The sequence below is a fragment of the Pholcus phalangioides genome, unplaced genomic scaffold (assembly GCF_987345545.1).
Source record: "Pholcus phalangioides strain wild (caught in Gottingen) unplaced genomic scaffold, Ppha-v1.0 ptg000016l_1, whole genome shotgun sequence".
In the NCBI taxonomy this organism is placed as follows: Eukaryota; Metazoa; Arthropoda; class Arachnida; order Araneae; family Pholcidae; genus Pholcus; species Pholcus phalangioides.
The window spans coordinates 8,066,205-8,090,481 of NW_028301609.1; the positions used below are offsets into that span (position 1 = coordinate 8,066,205).

Sequence of the window (24,277 nt, forward strand, 5' to 3'; positions counted from 1 at the left end):
TTCTGCTTGTGTGGTAGCTCTCACATATCTGGCCCACTTGAAAATGCCATGTATATCCCACTTGTCTATAGGATCAGTGATCATAAGTATCAAAGATGAAATTTAACTTATTTGAAAAACTTGTCTGGTATAACCTCTACCACCATGAAGATTGTAGTCAGGTCCCAGGTTTGAACCTGGGGTGGGGGGGGGGGAAGAATATAGACAACAAGATATTTTCCCTAACGAGCTTGAGGCAACAACCTATAAATGACACCATTTCCAAGCCAACTACCTAATAGCAGTAAATTGCAGTATAGCGATATGGTCGGAGTTAGTGTTTGGTGAAAAGTTAAATCTATGCTGAAATACAAGAAATTAAAATGATTAAAATAAGAAGGACAAAACAGACTTGCAAACATTCTTTGGAACTTTTCTAGTGCTTCACGTAAATTACTTTAATTTTACTTTACTCATAATCGCCAAACAAGTTTGCACAATTCAGCAGATGCCTTCAAAAAGTTGAATTATTCCTTACTTGATAACGTTAGCTCGCTGAGCTTCCAGCTTTTTTGAAAGTTCAGCTATGATGCTGTGCAGCTCCGTCAATCTCTCTTCATACCTTTGTGCTTGATGATCTAACCTCTCTTCTTGTTCTCGCACTAGCCTCAGTCTCTCAAGCTGATGAAAAGAAAGGGAGAAATATATGTGATAAACTGCCATATTTTACTATTTTAATTACATTATCGAAAAAAGAAAAGTGGAAAGAATTTTAAAATAGTAAAAACAAAAACTTCAAGTCGGATTGAAAATATAAAGCATGCAGTGATTGGTTTGTGAGTAAAAGACTACTTCTGCAAAGCAAGGAAGTATGTGATTAACAATTTACAATGAGAAACTCACTTTTTACTTGTAGGCTCATATTAACTTGAGAGATTCATGATGCATGCATGTACATTATGAAATTAATATACATTGATTTCATAACATGCAGAATGAGCGCCACAATATTTGTGCAAGAGTACATCTATAGATCTGAGAGCTTTGATTCAACAAATTCCTTTTCTACCAGTGTGGGAAGTCTGCAAGCTAGAAAATACCCTACGGATAAAATTCTGTTTTAGCCTATCAAGACACAGTCCTATGACTTTTGCGAAGTCATTAATTTATGTAGAGAAAAGACGTCCTTTCCTTGTTTATACAATTTATTTGTAAATTTGGCTGTATGAGGAGATATTCATGTTCAGGAAAGGAAAATTTGTCTCTGCCCTCACGGGCTCTATCTCTAAGCTATAGGTTAGCTTATAATTATAAGTACAGCACTTATCTGGTATATGAGAGACTGGAGTTAGAGTCCCCCTGAGGGTAAAGAATTTTTCTTTCGAAAACATCAATATCTCTTCATACAGACAATTTTTCGAATAAATTGTCATTCATTTGTTTCTTCACAAAACCAAAAATATGGAAATCTGAGGGTTTAGTTTCAGTTACCTAACAGTGGAAGCAGAACCTTTCGATCGTTTTGAACACTGTTATATGTCTTTCTTAGTGATCATATCATTCTTCATCTTCTGTTCTGTGCCGGGGAGTATGCGGACATCTGCTACAGGGTTGATACTAGTGTTCCCATTTTTTGACGTGTTCCACCCATGAACCAATCTCAATATGCATGCAGAAATCTTTAACAGATTTCTGTAGCAGGGACTTCCCAAAATAAAACAACAGTGTGGGCCCTATTGTATCACCTGCCCATAGGGCTGGAAGTAGAGGGGGAAGGACTAAGGGTGTAACTGCCCCAGTCGGAAAACTTCAGGGAACGGGAAATTTTAAAAGGTAAAAAAAATTATAAAACATTAAATTTTACAGTGCAAAACCATGTTTGACACCCACAAAAAATTCTAGCTGTGGCCCAATAACATTTCAAGTACTTTTGTACCCGTGTCCAATAACGGCAGCCCGAATATTCATGAAATCAAACACGTTATAAACTACCGCATATCATAAAACTGGTAGAAAACATTTATGATAAAATAAAAATAAGAACTTTGAACATTTACACAGGTCTTTTACTGCTCAATGAAACATTAGTGATTTCAAACAGCGTGTCATGACACACTGGGGGTGCTTTCAGATAGGTTACGGGTGACAAACTATTTTGGGTATTGAACTGAATGTAGTCTCAGGGCTGCATTCCACTAAAAAGACTAGCAATCATAGGAGGTAACGCAAACATTGCACGAATCAACAACTCATGGATGCCATATCCAAAGAGCATACAAGAAGCTTCTGTATCAGATGGATAACTTAGGATTTTTTGCTATGGTGTGTGTGCTCAAGTACTTTTTATACTTTTTAAATGAAATCCTATGAGTGGCGAAAAGATTGATGAAAATTAATTTCTCAGACTACAAAAAAGAAATTTCTTATTGCATCTATAGTGTAGAGGTAACGCACTCGCTCAGACTGCGAGAGGGCTGTGGCTCAAGTCCCAGTAGAAGCAAATGTGAATTTTCTTTCCAATCATCATCTCTGCATAACAACAGTTCCTGTATATTGTATTAACAAGTGGGGAGGGCATCTTTGTCTCTACATATTTGTCACCATCTGATGGCCTTGATGTTGTTTACGCGCAATTAGCTGATTGCTGTCACCGTCCATTGCACGGTACCGGTTATCATTTACGCCCCAAGGAAGAAATTTCTAATTGCTTCTACAGCGTAGTGGTAGCGCACTCGTCCGGAATAAGAGAGGGCTATGGTTCGAGTCCCAGTCGAGACAAATGGGAATTTTCCTTCCAATCATCATCTCTACAAAACCAGTTCCTGCGTGTCTTGTAATTTATAATTTTGCCAGTGCCACATTGTTTTCCCTGAACATCTTTCTTTATTTTTTTTGACAGGACCGTAAATAAACTAAAAATACATATATATATATATATATATATATATATATATATATATATATATATATATATATATATATTGAAAGCTGAGACATTAAAATGAATTTAAAAGGAAAAAAGGGGTATAAAAAACCAACCTGTGTCCTGTTCAATTGCCTTTCAAGAATATCTCTCTCTTGCGCAGCATGCTGAAGCCTATTAGTGAGTTCCATTATTTCACCCTTCAGGGAAGCCAGGGCTGCCAAATGCAACTGAAAATACAATTGGAGAAATAATTTGATATCATTGAAATTCAAACACACTTGCACCGAGTCGTTCATCAAGTTCATATAAAAATACGTACATGCAAAGCAGGGATGCACAACCTCTGGCCCACATGCGGCTAGCCAAAAGGTTTCATCCGACCAGCGAAAGGTGTACCGGTAAAAAAATTTGGGTAGTAGTAGGCTGACCGTATTCATAAATACGGGAAATCGGTATCCATACAGGCCATCGCCAATTACGTCCAGAAAAATTGTCAGGGGTAAGTAAAATTGCTAATTACAGCAAAAGAAATTGCCAAAGTGAAGTAAAGTTGCTAATTACAGCAAAAGAAATTGTCAAAGTGAAGTAAAGTTGCTAACTTGCGTTAAAATTACTGAAAATTCGTAATCATCATATAATTTATAATCTGAATCCTTGATTTCAGTAAAAAATAGACATTCGGCAAGTTGAAAATCGGCGAAAACGAGATATTTTACAGAAAAGTCGGCACAGCCAAAAATGTTCAGGAATGTCCCTCAGAATATGGCTTCACATTGTCACCTTATATCTTCCGGTTTCTGGTCCTGGCCAGCAGACTGGAAAGGTTGCGCACCCCGATGTAGAGCATTGTTTTTGAGTAAAGATGCGTCTAAACCATAGTTTTCCAACGTTTTTTGTCCCATCGCCCCCCTTCTTCAGAAATTTTTTTCTCCCATCGCCCTCCAACGCAATCTAACCCACAAGATCCTATGTTAAACCCGTAGCTTCTACTGCCCCCCCCCGGAACATCCCATCGCCCCAAGGGGGCGTTAACGCCCACGCTGGAAATCACTGGTCTAAACCATAGTTTCCCAACCTTTTTTGTATCATCGCCCCCTTCTTCAGAAATTTTTTTCTTCCATCGCCCCCCAACGCAATCTAACCCATAGGATCCCATGTTATTCCTGTAGCTTCTACCGCCCCGTGGAACATTCCATCGCCCCCAAGGGGGCGTTAACGCCCACGTTGGGAATCACTGGTCTAAACTATTAAAAAAAGGATAGGCCTATGTTATGTAGCATGCATGTAGAGTTGTTCTCATTTATGTAGATTTAGAACGAGCAATGTGTGCTTTTTTTCCTCGATAATACAAGGTGTCATCAGATCACACTTTTTGCAAGATTAAGGCACCCCCAATCTTATTTCTGGCTAAAGCAATTCCGACGAAACCTGTCAGCACCAGTCGCTCCTTCTCTTTTATCATACCCCCACCCTCTACTCTTACAGCGCAGTGTAAACGAGCAATCAGACGCTTGACAACTGCGGACGATTTACTGATGGCGGGGGGGGGGGGCTCTTTCAGAGATCACCGAGATCTTTGACACCTTGGAATGACAGATGCAGAAAAAGAGGAAAGCTCCTCACGTTCCAACAAAATAGATCAATTTCCTTTTCTCTTTTCTTTCTCTTCTGGAAATGGGATCAGGAGCTAGGGGTGGAATAAAATTGAGGAGAAGCGTCTTGCAAGTCAATCTATAACGCCTAATGGAAATACCCATTAGGATCTAGAAGGCTACTCTATACTCCAAGTTAAATACAGTTGGCCCGCTTAGTTGGGTAACGGATAAACGGATACTCCGCTTATTCGCGGAGAAAATCCTTTGGAACCACAATTTCTCTAGTGACAATGCTAAAGCTTAATCGAATATAGGAACTTGTACAATAATAACTGCAAATACATGTTAACCAATATAAACTTTAACTTTCATCAAGTATATGCTAAATCAACCATATATGCTAAACCCTTGGCCCACAGACCAAATGTGGCCCCAAGGTTATCTGATGTGGCTTGCCCCCTCAAACCTAATTTTGAAAAATTCAACTAAACGGCACATTTACAAATCGGTTAAAGACCCGTGGCACAATTCCATAGCATTTAAATGGCCCGTGGCACATTTTCAGATCACTGAAGTAGGCCTCAAAGATCACTTTCACATTCAAAGATCACTTAAGTAACTCGCGACACAGTTGCAGAACACTTAAACGATTCGTGGCACATTTAGAGATCCCTTGAGTGACATGTGGCAGTTTTAGAGCACTTCGGCGGCCCTCAGTGCGGTTCTACATCACTCAAGTTACCCGCGGAACATTCGTAGATTACCTAAGTGATCCGTGACATAATTACGGATCACTTGAGTGATGCGTGGCACAGTTCCAGAGCACTTAAGCGGCCCGGAAACATTTCTAGAGCAGTTGAAGGATCCGTGAAACATTTAGAGATCATTAAAGTGGCTCTGTAGGGGACTTATCAAATGGTAGAATGTTAGTTCAGGTGCCCAACAATTATCGAAAGGGTTTTTTTTTCGTTTTTGGCGCACCGAATAAGATGCCATTAAGAATATATTTCATATCTTCATCAAGAGTGCTTGATGACGTAAGCGTCATTCAAACCCCCTCCTCCCTTGTCATCAAACGTCAGCAAATCGGAAACACCTCCCCCCCCCCCATCGATGCTGACGTAATACTTAAATAACCCCTTATAGCTCTTCACTGAGACACAACGGAAAGCCGTGATCTAGTTAGGAGGATTAAGTTATAATAGTTAAGAGACCATGAAATTTTTTTCGTTATAACAGAAGTGGTATTAAAATCGAGGGTAAGGTTTTCAAGACACTGGTTTAAACTGTACATAATCACACAGGAGCGTCAGAAATATTTTAGATGGGTGCTCAGCTTTAAATTGCGGGTGAGCAGGAATTTTATTTATGAACTAATTTCCAGGAGGTGCTCGGCCCATTGCTATAGACTAAAATACTAAATAAGACTGTGGGCGCCTCCTATTGATGATGAAGTGTCGCTATACGCGAGGCCATTGCATTTTGTTGACTTTAAAAGCGAAATTCATCATTAATACTCTCTGCTAGAGAATCGGCATAGACCACAACTTCTTAACCACGTAATATCTAAGGTGCTCCTATAATATTCATACCCATCATAAAGCAGTGTCAATGTGTGACGTAAACGTTCAAGTAGCAAATTTTTCTATATTTAGCACTTTTCTACATTATAGCTATAGTACTAAATCTGGATCGGTTGAGTTTAAAGAGATCTCGTTAATATTACTATCGTAGAGGACAGTGTTTTTCTCAACCCTTGTGAATTCAAGGACCGGTAAAAAAATCAAACGATTCGAGGGTTCCATAATTATGTGGGTTCCGTTAATTATAATTAACGGTATCTAGGTTTTTTTTTTTTGGTATTACTTTTCTGGGTATTGTATTTTTCCCTTTGAACCCATGTGAATAATACTAATATTAGTTACATGAATTCGAATAATTTTCACTTAATTGGAATTAAATTTTCAAGCCTGTATGAAGATCACAGATTAAGAAACGCTGACATGGGGGGGGGGGGGGGAAGAAAATTTTCCCGATTCCCTGTATAGGAAAACCAATACAGTCGGAATCACTTGTAACGAACACGGACGGGGTATAACGAATTTCGACATATAACGAAATTTTATATTTCCCATAAATTTCGTATTGCTTATCTATGCTTATGAAACCGGTATGATTCTAACGAAGAGTTCGTGCACAACGAATATATTCTGTTTTTCTCCATTTCGTTATAAGCTGGTTTGACTATTTCAAGAAAATATAGTGACTTTATTTCTGCATCTGGTAAGTGTGGCCCTGCCAGAGAGATTGTCCCGGGCGAAAGTAATAGTGGGGGGGGGGGGGGGCAGGTGCGTCTCAACAATTTCGGGGCACCAAAATATGTTTAAGAACCCCTTTGCAAGGGAGTCGGCAATTAATATTTCAGAATGCTGAGAAATACCCATACAAAAAAATTTCAAACACACAATTAAATGTAAATTAACACTAAAATTGATGAAAATTCTAGCACTGAAGGTAATTTCATACTAATGAGAATTCACAATAAATGAAAGAAATAATTTCAGAACTGATGTAAGAAATAATTTCAGAACTGATGTAAGAAATAATTTCAGAACTGATGTAAGAAATAATTCCGGAGTTGATGAACATTTAGAAATAATGAATGAAATAATTTAGAACAAATGAATGAAATAATTTAGAACAAATGAATGAAATAATTTAGAACAAATGAATGAAATAATTTAGAACAAATGAATGAAATAATTTAGAACAAATGAATGAAATAATTTAGAACAAATGAATGAAATAATTTAGAACAAATGAATGAAATAATTTAGAACAAATGAATGAAATAATTTAGAACAAATGAATGAAATAATTTAGAACAAATGAATGAAATAATTTAGAACAAATGAATGAAATAATTTAGAACAAATGAATGAAATAATTTAGAACAAATGAATGAAATAATTTAGAACAAATGAATGAAATAATTTAGAACAAATGAATGAAATAATTTAGAACAAATGAATGAAATAATTTAGAACAAATGAATGAAATAATTTAGAACAAATGAATGAAATAATTTAGAACAAATGAATGAAATAATTTAGAACAAATGAATGAAATAATTTAGAACAAACGAATGAAATAATTGCAGAATCGAGGGAAAAACTCAGAATTTATAAAATAAATAATTCCTCAATGGATAAAAATTCAGAATTAGCACAAGAAATAATTTAAGAATTGGTGAAAGCCTCCAACAATTTACCGTGTGTGCGGTGCCTCACAGAGCGCAGGCTCCCGTTTCCATCACAACAGTCACCTAAGGGCATAGACTAAAGATATAATATACTATTATAACTCAGTGCCTAAGGGCGGCTTTGCTATACAGTATTTTTTGTAATGAGAACTCATTCTTTCGTAGATGAATTGCAAGCCATCTTTCCAGGGATTCTAAAGGAGAATGAACGACAGGGAAAAACTTCTAGAGACCTTGAATCCAATCTTTTTTAAGGAAAATAAAAAAATTGATGTATACAAATTTTATTCTTTTTCAAACTAACAGCAAAGAAGGAATCGCAGACCATAAACAGAAGCACCAGAAGAACTAAGGAGAGAAAAATAGAGCCTTGGGGGTCCAAAAAACTGGGAAAATAATGAAAAAAAAGACAAACCAAGAAACGTCTTCATAAAAATAAAAAAAGGCCAAAAGCCCATCCAGATTAGACAGAGGAAAGGCTTTGTGTTTCACGTGTTGTCCTTCAATCTCAACTGAGGATAACCAGCACAGACAGAGCAGCAATGGGATACTGCAGTTGCCAGGAAAAGAAAAAGGAAATGATGGATTAGTCAATCAAGTGATGGTGAAATATTGCATCATCTGCTTCAAGTCTGGATACAACAACAACAGCCCACGCCAACGTTTCTTTCTTTCTTTCTTCTCAGGCTCTTACATCCCACACATCTTAAACCATTCAAAGAGTGTTATTATTCATATACATCACTTCAGAGTTTTTGCCAAGAGAAGCGGGTATTGTCTGTCTGCTTTTTAGTGCGCTTAGGCAAAGCAGATATAAAATTTCTTCTATGGTATTTTGAAGTAAATCGACGTATCATATCTGTAATATTGGCGGGAACCACATGAACTACAGTGCACTCCGTTTACAGCGTTTTCGAAAAACCACTATAAAAAAAAACGTTACGAGCCGGAAAGAGCTTCAAACGGCAAATCTCCATGAGATCGGGTAAAAGTTGGGACCACAAAAAATAAGCGGAATAAACCAAGCGAGAAAACATTCTAAGTGGGAACGTTATAAGCGAGATCCAGTGTATACGTGCAATAAAACGACAGGTAGACCCATAGGCGTAAAAAGTTATGTATATAAGAAGGGCTTTAAAAATATGAGGGGGAGGGGAAACGCCCTCAAAACAAACACAGTCAACAAGCTTATTAATCCTTTGAGCGGCAATTACAAATCATTAAACCTCATTCAAAATGTCATATCTTTTTTTTAATGGTGTAGGCTTTCTTCCGATTTTCAGCAGATGCAAAACTAGGGGTTCTGGGGAAAAGTTTCCCATTGAAAACTCAACTTCACAAAATATCTGGCTTTGTCAGCGCATAAATACGAAGCTTTTATGAAGACGAGATGTTTCGTCAATGCAGCTTAAAGGGTTAAAATCACGAAAAATGTTATCGTTCGGATATTGTTATCACTTTTCCAACAGAACGGAACGAACCAATATCATAACATGGGGAAAAAATCGTTCATAGTTATCGGTCCTATCAAGAAGCCCAAGAAAAACTATTTTACTTCATGTATCTCTAATTATCGAAGAAATGCAAAACCTCACGCTTCTTAAGACGAGAAAAAAAAAACTATTCAAAGAAAGCAAGCAAGCCTATATATGAAAAATTATTACAAACATAAATTCTCCCACCTGCCATTTTGCACTACGTCTCCGTTATGGGGCCGTTCAAGTATTACGTCATCATCGATGGGGGGGAGGGGGGGGGTTTCCGATTTGCTGACTTTTGATGACGGGGGGGAGGGGGTTTTGGATAACCACCCCTTATGAAAATATGAGTTAGGATTCAGAGGGGCAGAGCTGATGACGAAATTTTGCTGACAAGGGGCGGAAGGGGTCAAAAATGGCTAAAAATTTGCTTACGTAATACTTTAACGGCCCCTAATACATATGAAATAAATCACAAAATGAAAAATTTCACACTTTTTGGTTCAACGAATCTGAATTTTCACCTGAAAAGTCACACACTCAGTTTTTGTGAGACAAGATCTTGTAAATTTCAAGAGTTTATTGTCTCATATGTCAAGATACTATGAGATTCTAGGATTTAAAGCTGCGTCAAAAGCTTCCGAAATGCATTTATCTGGTGCAAAATATTCATGAAGATGGTCCGAAAGGAATAAAATTTCTACGGATGATTTAGAAATGAAATTGTAAAAAATAGAGTCTGCAGAAAAATAAAAATTTAGTTATGATAGTGAAGGGGGTTCTCAACCTGTGGTCATTCGGCCCACCTCGAGGTCCTGGGATTTTCTAAGGTGCCACAGGTGATATCAAGTAAAGGGGAGCCGCAGAAAGCCGTGAAGAAAAATTCGGTTGTGAATAAAGCTTTCAAGTGAAATATGGTTCAGCACCATCTTAACACATGGGCTCATCCGGACGTTAACCGGCGCCTCGAATCCATGTCACGTTGATCTTCACGAGTAAGTATGCAAGCATGTAAACTTCCCAGTGAAGTATGAGGGTCCCAGAACATCACTTTTCCCGGGAACTCATGATGTTGAGACGGCCCTGCGTAGAACCACCACAAGAAGGAGACTCGCAGAATTCTTATCCAGGGTGATATCTGTCAGGAAGGGCGATTAATTGCGCAGGATCGTCCCGTATTTGCGCCTCTCTTTGATAATAAAGAAATACTCAAAAAATTTACCTCGTGACATTTATATAAAATTCGATTAGGTATTCATTCGGTGATTGAAATATCCAGATTTTGTCACGTTTTTCACTTGCTGAAATAACACCTCAAAATTAAATCTAAATTTCTGGACTTCGGGAAAAAACGGCAAAAAATCAAGAATTTTTATTGCATCGACATCGCGATGAATTGCTGAAGTTAATCTACTCCGAGTGTTAAAAGTTAAATTTTTCCCTTATGTACAAGGTGCCGAACTCGATTCGCAGGGACTTCCTACAGAGGGATCGTACGAATCTACTTCAAGTCCTGTTATACTGTATATGCATTTATTGCACTGGTTTCACAAGCCCGTCATTTAGGGCCCCCCCCCCTGGCTTTTGAAAATACGCTAAAAATGGTACATATATATACAAATATATATATATATACACATACATTGAGTACATGTGCTTTGCCCCCCCTGGAAAAAGTTGAAATGACGGCCCTGTGGTTTCACTTATTGCGAAAAACAAGCAGCCCCATGGGTCGCGACGCTAATCTTGTTGTTGAGTTTGAGTCGTGGCTGATAAGGTTAAGAACCCTTGATGTATGTTTTCAGGCTGGAATATACGAGGAAATCGAATTTTTAAATCTTGCATTTTTATAGGGTTTTTTTTTTTTTTTTTTTTTTTGCAACATATTATTCGTTCCCACTTTCCCTGGAAATATCGCAACTCTGCAGATCTCCCATTTCTTTCAGCCTTCCTTCCCTTCTCCTCCCCCCCCCCCCTCCCATATGATGCCTGTTTTATAAAGGCGTTGTAATTCGTTTTTGCTGTTTGACTCATTCGATCAAAACCTTGAAGGAAAAAAAGGGATAAGAAAGAGCAAGTATGGGGGAAAAACAGAAATGACTTTTCTCTCCTGTAAAGTCAAAGACATTTTTCCTGTTTCCTCCGGGGAAAAAAAAAAAAAAAAAAGCTGCGATGTGATAGAAGCTGATGTCATTTGGCTTTGCCACAGAAACAGATGACTCCGAAAAGACCGATCAATAACAATCCCATGCCGTGGTCCAGACTTATTTTTTTTTATTATAGGAATTTCTTGAATAGTGTTTTCCTGTTTCAGTTCGTGTTTTGCTGACTCTGTAGTGGGGTTACTTATGGTGAATCGTGCTTTTTTTTTTTCCCCTCATTGCGGAAGGAACGATTCTATTTTGGGATATGCTGTTCCCCAGATATTCACTTTAAATTCTTTGCTTCGGGTCGGGATAGTGCGCGGACCCGATCGACCGAACGGTCCGTGTCTTGAAAACGATATAAATAAACTCTTTTTGGAAGTTTTTAAACGGTAAATATACGAACCCGGTCCTATATTTCTTGAATAGAAACTTTCATTTCACGTGGTCGCGGTAAACATTCGAATCGCTGGTTTTGGTATTCACTTGCATTGATTGATTTTGATACAATGGGGAAAAACGATAAGAGCGTTTTCGTGCTCACTCCGGAAAATAAACATTGAATTTAACATGTTCAGTATCTGTAATTTTGCAGTGAAATGAATCATTTTCTCTAGATAAACCAATTTTGCTAGGAGTATGAGCTGCCCCTCCCCCCCTCCACACTCGTATGATGAAAATACGATACGTCGAAAAAACAGGATACATATTCTATGCCACCCGATGATATGTATAAAATTTCTATGTTATGGTAAATAGATCCGATTGTTATGCATTATCTCCGAGAAGTTTGTCAAGTTTTTCTAAATTTATTACTTTTGCCCATGATTATGTACAGTACCCTGGCATCGTTTGTAAATTTGATAAATTTCCTTAAATTAATCACTTTTACCGCTGATTATGCATAATACCCAAGCGTCGCGTCATTGTAAAACATGATAATTCATGCTACATGATAGTTTATGCATACATATCATCGAGGGTACGATCAGGAAATTTATCATTATATTGGGGTCGGACTATATTCATCACGCTTACTAGACGACTCATTTGGGATTTTTTCCATGTTTATCAAATTCACCAATTACACTATGGCAGCGGTTCTCAACCTTTTTTGGCTCGCGGAGCCCTTTTTTAATAAAGAAAAAAATTCTATGGTGGAGCCCCCTGGATATATTTTTTTATTTATTCGTCAAAGATACTGATTTATTTTTGATTTAAAAATATTTATAATTTTTTTCCCAAATTTACTGTTTGTTTTATTTTCCTCGAACGGCCGCAGAGCCCCTGGAGAATGCACACGGAGCACCGGTAGAGAACCGCCGCACTATGGTATTATGCACAATTACAAATAAAGGCAAGATAAATTTCAAGTACAGTCCACTCCACTTAATGTGATCACATCGGACTCATTTTTGATAACAATAATCAATTGATAACTATATCCGAAAACCCGGTTGTAAGTATGACGACCATATTTTGTTCAGTCGAGCGGAACAAGTTATTATTTCCCACAAAACAGACTTCAAAATGTTAAAAACAGTTGGTTTTTTTTTTCAATTGTTCTAAATTTCTTGTTTTCCCTTCAAACTAAGACCATTTTTGCTTTAAACAAAAATTCAGAGGAGTCAGAATGGAATTTCCTCATGCGTGTTGCGAATTACGATACTTTTTGTAACGTGCGGTACGTTGTTTAGATTCCCTTGTGAAAGTTTTCCGGCCGGTGAATGTGATCAGTTGAAAGAAACTGACCAAGAACTTGAAAGGGTTTTTTTTTACCTTACCATTCCTTCTCTATAGGAAAGATACTGAACGGATTTTTTCCGTGTTGTGATATTGGTAAGTCCCGTTCTTAGCCAAAGTGATAACATTATCCGTGATTTTAATAAGCGACGTTGACTATTTATCAAATTTACCGAGAACTAGTTTTTATGCTTAATCACCGGTAAAAGTGATAAATTTATCAACCTTACCAAGAAGATGGGTAAGCATGCATATAATGACCGGTTATTATGTATATAATTACCGATTTATCACATTTACCGTAACATGAATACAAGATGCGTAGGAGAAAGGGGTGGAGGTCGGATATTCCCGCAACGTTTTGCAATTGTACGCAGTTGTAAGTTTCATTGATGGTGATCACTTAGAATAGCTCTAGTACTATACCACACATTAATTTAGTAAACATTGCTGACACACATAGGAAATTCCGACGTATTGGTAAATAGGGGCCGATCAAGTATTACGTAAGCAAATTTTTAGCCATTTTTGACACCCTTCCCCCCCGCCAACAAAATTTCGTCATCAGCTCTGCCCCTCTGAAACCTAACGCATATTGGTGGGATCAGAAACGTACACGGGAGGGGGGTGGGCATAGGGGTTCTCTCGTGCCCCCTTTCCACGATCAAAAATTAATTTTTTGTAAAATTGAAATTTCGGGAGAAAATACCTTTATATGTTATTATAACCAATCGCTGTTAATTTCAATGTTATTTGAAGGCTATGAACTCAAAAGTTATCTTTAATAAATTCATCGCGACCCACCCTCTAAACCATATAATGATAAATCACATAAAGGCCCTTGGATCAAATACGGCCCTGGGAATTACTTGATGCGGCCTGCCCTCTTCAAACCTAATTTTGTAAAAATGAACTAAACGGTACATTTACAGATCGCTTAAGTGTCCCGTGGTACAATTCCAGAACACTTTTAAGCGATCCGTGACACATTTAGAGAACCCTTGAGACACGTGACGTCGTTTTAGAGCACTTAACCCGTTTTATCCCAATTTATTTATTTTGCTCAAATTTGAGAATAATTGTATTTTCTGAGGTATATCAAACCTAAATAGACTAAATATACAAAATTTGAATTTTTTTAAATTTTTTATACATGAAATCTGACCCGTCCTCTAAATAGGACACTGGGATAAAGGGGATAAAATTTGCACTTACAGGTTTTAGTGCTCTCTTCATTGGGGAAAAGCAATTTCCGACTAAAATTTTTCACGGTATCCGAATAATACTTCATTATTTACATTAGAGTTCAATTTTCAGTTGAATATGACACTAAACTTGGTGGAAAGGCCCAAAGCAAGCCTGACAAATGGTTTTATCGCATTTCCCACAGTATGTTTTGGGTTTTGCTTTGCAGCCCTCTCTTTGACAACGACGCTGTTTTTCCCTCTTCAGTAGAAAATGGCCTACACCATCTTTGTAGATGTCTTCTTTTGCACTTGGAGGTACAGAAGAGATCCTGGGTCTACCTCTTGTTCTGCTTACAGACTTTTTTAGATATACCATTGTTATTGCTCGTCGGAACTCCTTCAAGTTTAGGGCGTCGCTTTTGTTGAGAGCTTTGTGGATTATCCATGCATTTACCACTGCCATGTCCAGTGTACGAATGAAAAGTCGCCAGTACCACTTTTTTCCACGAATCTTAACGGCATATATCCCAGCCAACCAGTCGTGGTGATCCACCCCACCCATATTTTTGTTGTAAGAATTTATCAAATTAGGCATCTTCACGTTAACTTTATCTTTGTGTCCCTTTACTCACCTTTTCACATCAATACATGGTTCTAAAGTGCTGCAATTTGTAGCAACCGTGACAGTACTGTTGTCATTCCATCGCACCAGGAAAATCTCGGAATTCTTGTCAAATGCAAAATCATACGTGCCTCTTTCCTTCTTCCGCATAGACTTAGATCCTTCTAAGGGACACTCATGGTTTATCCGATTTTCTCGTACGGTTCCTGTAGCTCGATAACCTTGTTCACCAAGACTTTTCAAAAGATCAATGCTGGTAAAAAAATTATCAAAATATAAAGTGTAGCTTGAAGGATTCAGAATGTTCTCTGTCAGTTTCATCACAACACGTGTACCAAGTGGAGTATCCTTTCCTGCACCAGATTCTTTACCGCAGTAGAGGAAAAAGTTGTAACAATATCCTTCACTTCCACAGAGAGCCCAGAATTTATAGCCAAAACGTATTGGCTTGCCTCGGATGAATTGTTTCAGACTATTCCTACCATAATACATGATTATCATTTCATCAATGCTTTGATTAGCTGAGAAGTGTCCAAACTTCATAAAATTATTATTGAGCATGTCAAACAAAGGTTTTACCTTGAAAGATCTATCCTCGAGATACTGATTCACTGTTCCATTATCCACAAAGTGTAAATAAGATTTCAACTTTTGGAAACGGTTTCGTGACATGGCATTTTTCACCAGGGTAATGCCAAGGTCTTCAGCATCTGACCAGTAGTCACGTTCACAGGTATTTGAATGATAACCAGTTAGAAGCAAAATTCCAAGAAAAACACGTATTTCATCAGCTGTGGTCAAGAAATCGTGTTAGTTTTTTACATCTGTTGCATATCGCACAGTTTCTTTAACTATATGATCGTAAACATCGTTGGAATAAAACTGTTCAAATAGCTCTGATGGAGTTTTTCCTCCCAATGTAGTTTCCATCTTCTCGAGCAAGTCATTTGCAATTGAATCATCCTGTGTTTTCCATTTTGTATATTGTGGTGATTTCATCTTTACCCAAGAAGACTGATGCTTCTTAGCTTTTCGTCTGCGCTTTGTTGTCGAAACACCAGAGCTTGTGGAAGCTTCGGGCTCAAAACTGTCTCCAATTCTAACCTCCAGAGTTCCAGGAGCGTCGTTTACAATAATCTCACCAGCATTTACTTCATTGTCATCCCCTTCATCTTCGTCAGTTAGTTCACTGGCATCTGGCGGTACAACATCAATTTCAAAAATCACTCTCATCTGAATCTAAACGATTTAGTAGTTCCAATGCTTCCTCCAACTTCAGGAACCTTTGCCTAGACATGACTATGCAGGGGGGAAAAGCTAGGGAGAAAAAAAAAGTTTTTTTTTCACTCTTAGCTATAAGGGGAGAAATAAGCGACAATTGCAAGCCCATCGTCCCACTGTCCTATTTAGAGGACAGTTATAAAATAATGTGCTACAACTTACCTAATAAAAATAAATCTTTAATTAACCATCAGGATGATAAGGAAAGAGTACTCTTACATAAAAAATGCCTAGCCACGTATCCAAAGTACACTGAGAAGGAATTCTGCAACTACAAAGAGAAGATACAAACAGCGCCCCCTAAAGCGGGGGATAACCAAAGTTTCCAGATGGAGGAAGGGGGGAACAGACACATAACTCACGCTGGCAGAAGCTTATATATACCCCTACATGTTCCAACTGAAAAAATATTCGCAACAAAAAAATACTGATTTACACATGTTATTTTTTAGCTGTCCTCTAAATAGGACAGTGGGATAAAATGGGTTAAGTGGCCCACAGTGCGGTTCTATATCAATCAAATTATTCGCGGCACATTCTCAGATTATTTAAATGATGCGTGGAACAGTTCCAGAGCACTTTAGCGGCCGGAACATATTTCCAGAGCACTTTAGCGGCCCGGACACATTTCCAGATCACTTGGATCCGCAAAACATTTAGAGATCACTAAAGTATCTCTGTAGGCCACTTATCAATAGGAGGGATGTTACTTCAATTGCCCACAAATTATCGAAAGGTTTTAGGGCGCACCAAGTAAGATGCCATTAAAAATATTTCATATTTTCATAAAAGGTGGTCGATGACGTAAGCATTATCCAAACCCCCCTCCCCCTTGTCATCAAAAGTCAGCAAATCGGACCCCCCATGGATGATGACGACGTAATACTTGAACGGCCCCTTACTTAGAAGACACAGAATCATAATCCGAAAATGGAAAATGCGAAATTTCACAACCAGCGAAACACACATACAAAATGATTACAGATACTTTTAATACCAAACATGAGCGAGCTATGAAATTCTTCAACAATAGAATGAAAAGCTAATATTCAAAATTTATCTCGGGCGGGGTCGAATATAGTGGACGAATGCACGCAACGATGGTATGTGACATATCACTATAGACTGTTCGAGTTCATATTCGTAAAAGCTTCGGAAACGCGTGTTTCACAGGCAGAGAGAATGTTGTATTTTTTTTATTCTCTGCGGAATATTTGGGAAAAATAGAGCGTTGTACGGCGAACGTGGGAAAAAACTGTCAAAGAAAATATCTATACCAGACTTTAGTCTGGTAATCAGCAAATGGTATTACGGACAAGCCATTAGCCCATGTCAAGACAAAAACAGAGATAGGATATTATATCAACGGTTCTTCTCTCGCTATAAAAACAGGAACCGACCGGTCGTACATCAGGGCTTGACAAGAGATTAAAAAATAATAACGTCCTAGAACTTTATCTAAACTGATCGAAAGAGTAATTATTTTATCAAAACTTAAGTGGTGACAAACTGGGAGAACATCTACTGGTAAAATGCAAAATGAGCACCACTAACACTTTTGTTTCAATAATCTATATAATTCTTATTTTCTCGAACTCTTCTAGCGCATTGGGCCATTACTGCGAGTGGACCACCAGTAAAAACGGTCACGAAAACTCACAGCTAAGCTTCTAGCTAGATGAAATGCATCAGAAACAGTTCAGTTTTGATAAGAGGTGTGTTTTAATCGGCCTGGGTGATAACAGTTTCAACCACTTTATACAAATACAACGCCACAACAGGCAAATTGCCCAACGAGGTGGCTGACTTAAGAACATCATGGATCCCCGCGCCATTTTTTGGAGGCCCTACCTACTACTGCTACACCACACCCCCCCCCCCCAACGAATCGGTGCATGCGGGAATGTGCGTGTAGTGAAACCTGACGAAGTTTTTTTTTGTTTCTCTGTAATGCTTATGTGTAGTGCTGCCATCTGCCACCAGTTTTTTTAACTATGAGTGAAGTGTTATGATTGAATGATTTATCGTTGTAGAACTGTTGCTCTCTGTGGCGAGACTTTTTAACGGGGAGATCGGCTCGCATTTGCGCCTTGAAGTTTAGGTGGTGAAAATTCAAAATTAATCCAATTTTCTCCCATTGATTCTTAATATGTAGTCACGTGAGATTGCCTTAATAACCCAATTTAATTAATGACTGAAATGATAGGGTATGAGTATTTAAAAAAGGATTAGTTAACCAATTAATTGTATTTAAGTAAAAATTTACTATTAACACGAATAAAATTTGGTTCAAGCCAAAATAAAAATGTCAAAAATCGAATAATATAATCGATGGGGTGAACTATATAAACTACAGTATCTTCACCCCCCGATGTTGACAAGGTTTTCGACATTACAGTAAAAACTTGAGTATATATACAGGGTGTCCTGTAAATGCTAGCACGGCCTTTATCTCATCAACCGTCCATTCTATATCACTTTAAAAATGCTCACTAAGCTCTCAAAAGTTTTCCTGTAGCAGTTTTGAGTGTGACAATACAGTGTGCCAGAAAATAAAAAATCTAAATTTCTATACGGTCCCCCTGTGCTCTAACTTCCACTTAGAAAGTTGTTGCCCTATATCTCCTGAGGCCAACAAAAAAAAAAATTCAATGTTTCCAAGAGCAATATTCACAGAGATATTCAAATTCGAAAAGCGGAGGAAATTTGGGAAAGAACAGCGTTAAATGTGGGTAAAAAAGGTTTTTATGCTGTTAACCGCATTTAAGGCTGTTTTTTCTCAAATTTCCTCCGTTTTTCAAATTCGAATATCTCTGTGAATATTGCATTTGAAAACATTGGATTTTTTTGTTGGCATCAGGAGAGACAGGGCAAAGATCTTTCTCCAAAAGATCTTTTATGAAACTTGAAGATAAGAACCAATTAATAAGCCTATTGGTTACATTCGCTCGAATATTACATTTGTCGAATTTTTCAAGTTTTATAAACGAACTTTTCTAAAACGTTTATAAAATAATCCCAGCTTAATGAACGTTTAAAGAACCCTTTGAACACATGCAAAACTATGCATTTAAGGCCGGGACTACACTATAAAAGTTTTAGAAAAATTATATGAAACTTGAAAACTGCAGCCAATGAGCGTATCGGTTACATTCAAGTAAATGTAACACTCAGGCTTAGGGGTCATTCAAGTATTACGTCAACATCGAGGTGGGGGGGGGGGGGCTTTCGAATTTGCTGACAAAGGGGAGGGGGGTTTGAAGGTTGCTTACGTCATCAACCACCCCTTTTGGAAGATATGAAATATTCTAAGCTGCTGAAGGGGGAGGGGGGTCAGTGTTTTGCTGACAAGGAGGAGGGGAGGGCTTAAAAATGGCTGAAAATCTGCTTACGTAATACTTGAATGACCCCTTAATGGTTGTTTTTTTAGAGTTTTGTAAAATATTTTTTGTCAAACTTCAAGTGTAATCCCGGTCTAAAACAGCGTTTCGAAGATCGGCAAAATTACGAAGACAGTGAATTTTTGGACTTTATTAAATTAAAATTCCTAGCATCTTCAGGTGAGATGGAAAAAAGTAAACATTATCAACGTAATAACTTCAGAGACATCATGAAGAAAGTGAGTAATGCCTCCAGCCTATATTACTCTTTATCAACTTAATGAGACGAAGTTATTAAACTCAAAAAGAGGAACATATGAATGCAGGATACACACTAAACTTATAAAAAATATACTTGGCAAGAATCTTCATTTAATTTATTATTACTATAACCCTTTGGAATAAATAAGGTATTCTTTGCATGCGATAAGCTAAAAGAGCACATAGCAGTGGCAACATTTTACAGAATATGCCCCCCATTACTCATTCGGCTCCGGCCGTCGACAGCGAAAGGTCATTAGGTCGATACTTAGGCACGATAAACGTAGCTACGGCGATGACAACCAAGTGTACGGTATCGGAAATTCCTAGTTTTATAGAGATGGCCCGATGCCAGATAAGTTCAATTACCGTCTTATCAAATGCTCGAATCTTCCCACACTGCACTACCGAACGAGCATGAGACGTTACCATAATATCTCGGTCGATTCATAAGAATTCAGAATGACTCAAGTTTCGAGAATCAGCCGAAGACTGGTAATCGATTCATTACAGAATCAAGAAAACATACAGAAAGCACAGCCACACACGTACGAGCTCCTACACAGCATGTCTTCACCTCCTTTTTTGTATCGTGCTCGCGTCCTGCCATGAAGTCTTAATAGCAGCTTCTCTACTGATAAGGAGCGCGTCGCCGGATGGAACGAAAATGCTGTTTGTGGCTCTCATATCAAGCTCTTGCGAATATTCGTCTTCCAACAGATAGTGATGGTACGTGATACCACTCAAGAAAATTCCACACATCGATGGGACTTACGGCGGGTCCTATCAGGGACAGATAGGCCAATGCACGGAGGGTAAGCTTTCAGCCAGGGATTGCTTCTAGCAGAGGTTCTTAACCCTTTTCAGCAGCGACCAAAAATCAACACGATCAGCTTCGCGACCCGTGGGACTGTTTGTTTTCCGAAATTAGTGAAACCGGTGATGCAATAAATGCATTTTTACAGGGTGTTTCAAAAAAAAAATAAATAAATAAATAAAAATCGCCAACATGAAAGGACAATTTAGGCATAAGATAACAATCGAATAGGAACATAGGAATCCACCGCCATCTGGAAGCAGCAGACGTCATTCAAAATAATACGTAATATAAGGACGACGAAGAAGAATCCTTCTGCAGTACTTTATTTAGGAACAATACTACTAAAGTAGACGCTCAAAGTTTTTGCTAGACGCATTGGCACACGCATTATATCGACGCTGCACCTTCGCAAAAATACCCGGCGTATGCCGCAATCAGGTGTATTTACAAGTGCGTGAGGCAACAACTCCCTTTCGCGTATCCGAATGGCGTTTGCGCACCTATGTTCATGTGATTTTGGATTGCTATCGTATGCCAAAATGCCACCCCCCCCCCCTTTTCACTTTGGAAATGTATCTTCTGTAAAAGAACTGTGAATGGATTCGTTCCTCTTCTAGGAAGCGCCTGCGAATCAAGTTTTGGACGTGACCCATAGCTACAGTAATGCTGCTGTCGTGGTCGAGTGGTCATTATTGACGAACTCACATAGTGAGGACCCGAGTTCGATCCCCACTGACAACAAAGTGGTGGTCGGCTGCTGAAGTGGGGTTTTCCGTGATTCCCAAGATCGAGGCGCGAATGCGAGCCAATCACCTCGTTAAAAAGCCTCGCCACAGAGAGCAACAGGCCTACAATGGTACAAATATTAAATCATAACATTTCACTCACACATAATTCGAAAAATAGGTGACAGCACTGAGAAAAAGACACAACACTGGATACGCACTTACACTGTTATGTACGCACGCTCACACTTCCGGCACAACTCACTCAGTAGAAAATTGCTTACGGCGATAGAACGGAGTTGTGCCCGGTTTAATCAAGTTTGTCATGACTCATAGCTACAGTAATGCCGCTGTGGTGGTCGAGTGGCCAATGACAGACTCGCATCACGAGGACCCGGGTTCAAACCCCACCGTCGCCACAGTGGTGGTCGGCTGAAGTTGGGTTTTCTATGGTTCCCACCTTCGAGGCCCCAATGCGAGCTGATCTCCCTGTTAAAAAGTCTCGACACAGAGCGCAACAGGGCTACAACGGTACAATTATTCAATCATTACACTTCACTCATAGCTAGAAAAACTGATGGTAGATGGCTGCATTACACATAACAGACATTATACAGAAAAAAGCTTTATGTTGGATTCACAACACGTGCAAGCACATTCTGGCATGCACCAATTCGTTAGAAATTCTGTAGAAGAATGTGTACGAGGTGCATGTACGGTTAAGAAGAAGCAGCTTTGTGGATGGTACGTTGTGGATTAGTGGATTCGTACGACCCATCTCGGAAAAAATCTGCGAATCAAGTTATGGGCCCTGCCCCATAACTCAAGATCCTTGGCTGTAAAGGAATTTCTACAACCCATCTCGGAAGCTCTTGCGAATGAAGTTTGGGTCGCGCGCGTGACCCATATCTCAAGAATCCCTGGCTGGAAGTGGGTTTGTATGACCCATTATGGGAGCCAATGCCCGTGGGTTGAGAACCCTTGACTTATGGTTTGAGATGCTTAGGTTGAAAACAAGAGAAACACCCCCTCGTTATTTATTTATTTATTTTTGCTGCAGGGAAATAAGCTCAAAGTAAGCAATATTCTCACTTTTCTTCCCAGTCAGATAAGAATAAAAAGCTCCAAGTATTTTCCCCTACAAAGCTCTCCCATCTAACACAGCTGCGGTAAAGAGCTCTCGAATGAATGAGGTGTTTGCTTCACTTGATGGTATTGGAGATGCCTTTAGATGGACTTCTTTCCTTGCTACAGGCAAAGTACCGGAAACATTTCTTCACTGGCCAGTTGTGTGGTGGGTATCTTGTGCGTGTTATATTTCCTTCCTCATTCCCCCTCGCGTCCCCCGTATCAATAGACCTCTTGCTTGGTATTCTTCAGGGAGACATGACAAGCGTTATCATGATATTTTTTTTTCAAGGCTTTTTATTGGAACTCGAAGCAGTAGAAAATCTACTTCATCCAACAACGAGGGTCTTTTTTTTCTCTCCCAAAACCCCTGATCTTCCGTACAATGAAACCGTCAGCAGAAATGGATGGAAATGTTGAAAGTGTTGGAGAAGGCTGACGCTATTCTAGGTTCCAAATAATCTCTAGATCTTAGGGCCACCTAAATTTGGATAACTCATGAAAAAAAAAGTTGCACGAGGTGTCTTGATAATTCCGGCGCCTTAGCACCGATTTTATGTGTTCTGCGGGGGTGGAGAATCTAAAATTCAGAATACGTGAAAGAAATAATTCCAGCACCCAAGAAAATTCAGAATAGGCCTAAATCACAGAATTCCACAATTCATGAAAATTCAGAATTCCAAGATGTGTGTGTGATGAAAATTCAGAATAAATCACAGAAATAATTCCACAATTGATGAAAATTCAGAATAAATCACAGAAATAATTCCACAATTGATGAAAATTCAGAATAAATCACAGAAATAATTCCACAATTGATGAAAATTCAGAATAAATCACAGAAATAATTCCACAATTGATGAAAATTCAGAATAAATCACAGAAATAATTCCACAATTGATGAAAATTCAGAATAAATCACAGAAATAATTCCACAATTGATGAAAATTCAGAATAAATCACAGAAATAATTCCACAATTGATGAAAATTCAGAATAAATCACAGAAATAATTCCACAATTGATGAAAATTCAGAATAAATCACAAAAATAATTCCACAATTGATGAAAATTCAGAATAAATCACAGAATTCCACAATTCATGAAAATTCAAATTCCGAGATGATGAAAATTCAGAATTCCAAGATGATGAAAATTCAGAATTCCAAGACTGATAAAAATTCAAATTGCATAATATATATATATATATATATATATATACACACACATATATATATATATACATTGATAAAATTCAGAATTTATTCTTAAAAAAATTCCAGAATTGGAGAAAATTCAGATTTTGTGAAGGAAATAATTCCAGAATTATTCCTTTCTAGATGGGGAAATGCATAAAATCCAGAATTGATGAAAATTCAGAATTTATAAGAGAAATTACTGTTATTGTAAGTGCGAGAGTCCGTGCGCCTGTGGCATATCTCTAAGGACAGCTCTGTGGAAATCTTAATAGGGTTGAAGAAAACTGACGCTATTCTAGGTTGCAAATAATCTCTAGATCTTAGGACCACCTAAATTTGGGCAACTCATAAGGGGGAAAAAAAATTACGAGGATCCAAGGGAGAGAAAAATATCCCAACAAAGAAAGAAGAGATAAAGAGAGAGAGCGCGAAGCACAAGAACCTCAAGTATTTCATGAAGGAGGAAACCCCATTTTAGGCGTAATAGGTGGGAGGTAATATGTTCATGAATAAAATAATGTAGAATGAATATTATAACACGCGTTCGT

General features: G+C 38.2%; 1 protein-coding gene across 2 annotated transcripts in view; it reads right to left on the reverse strand.

The window, feature by feature from the left end:
- Window positions 1–24,277, reverse strand: part of LOC149074990 (colorectal mutant cancer protein) — an 83,181-nt gene that overhangs the window by 14,833 nt on the left and 44,071 nt on the right. For both annotated transcript variants that reach the window (XM_089245962.1, XM_089245963.1), the window contains 2 exons: window positions 3,019–3,132; window positions 518–660 (listed from right to left, as the gene is read on the reverse strand). In XM_089245962.1, coding sequence (XP_089102088.1) covers window positions 518–660; window positions 3,019–3,132 — 257 coding nt within the window. The remainder of the gene's footprint in view (window positions 1–517; window positions 661–3,018; window positions 3,133–24,277) is intronic.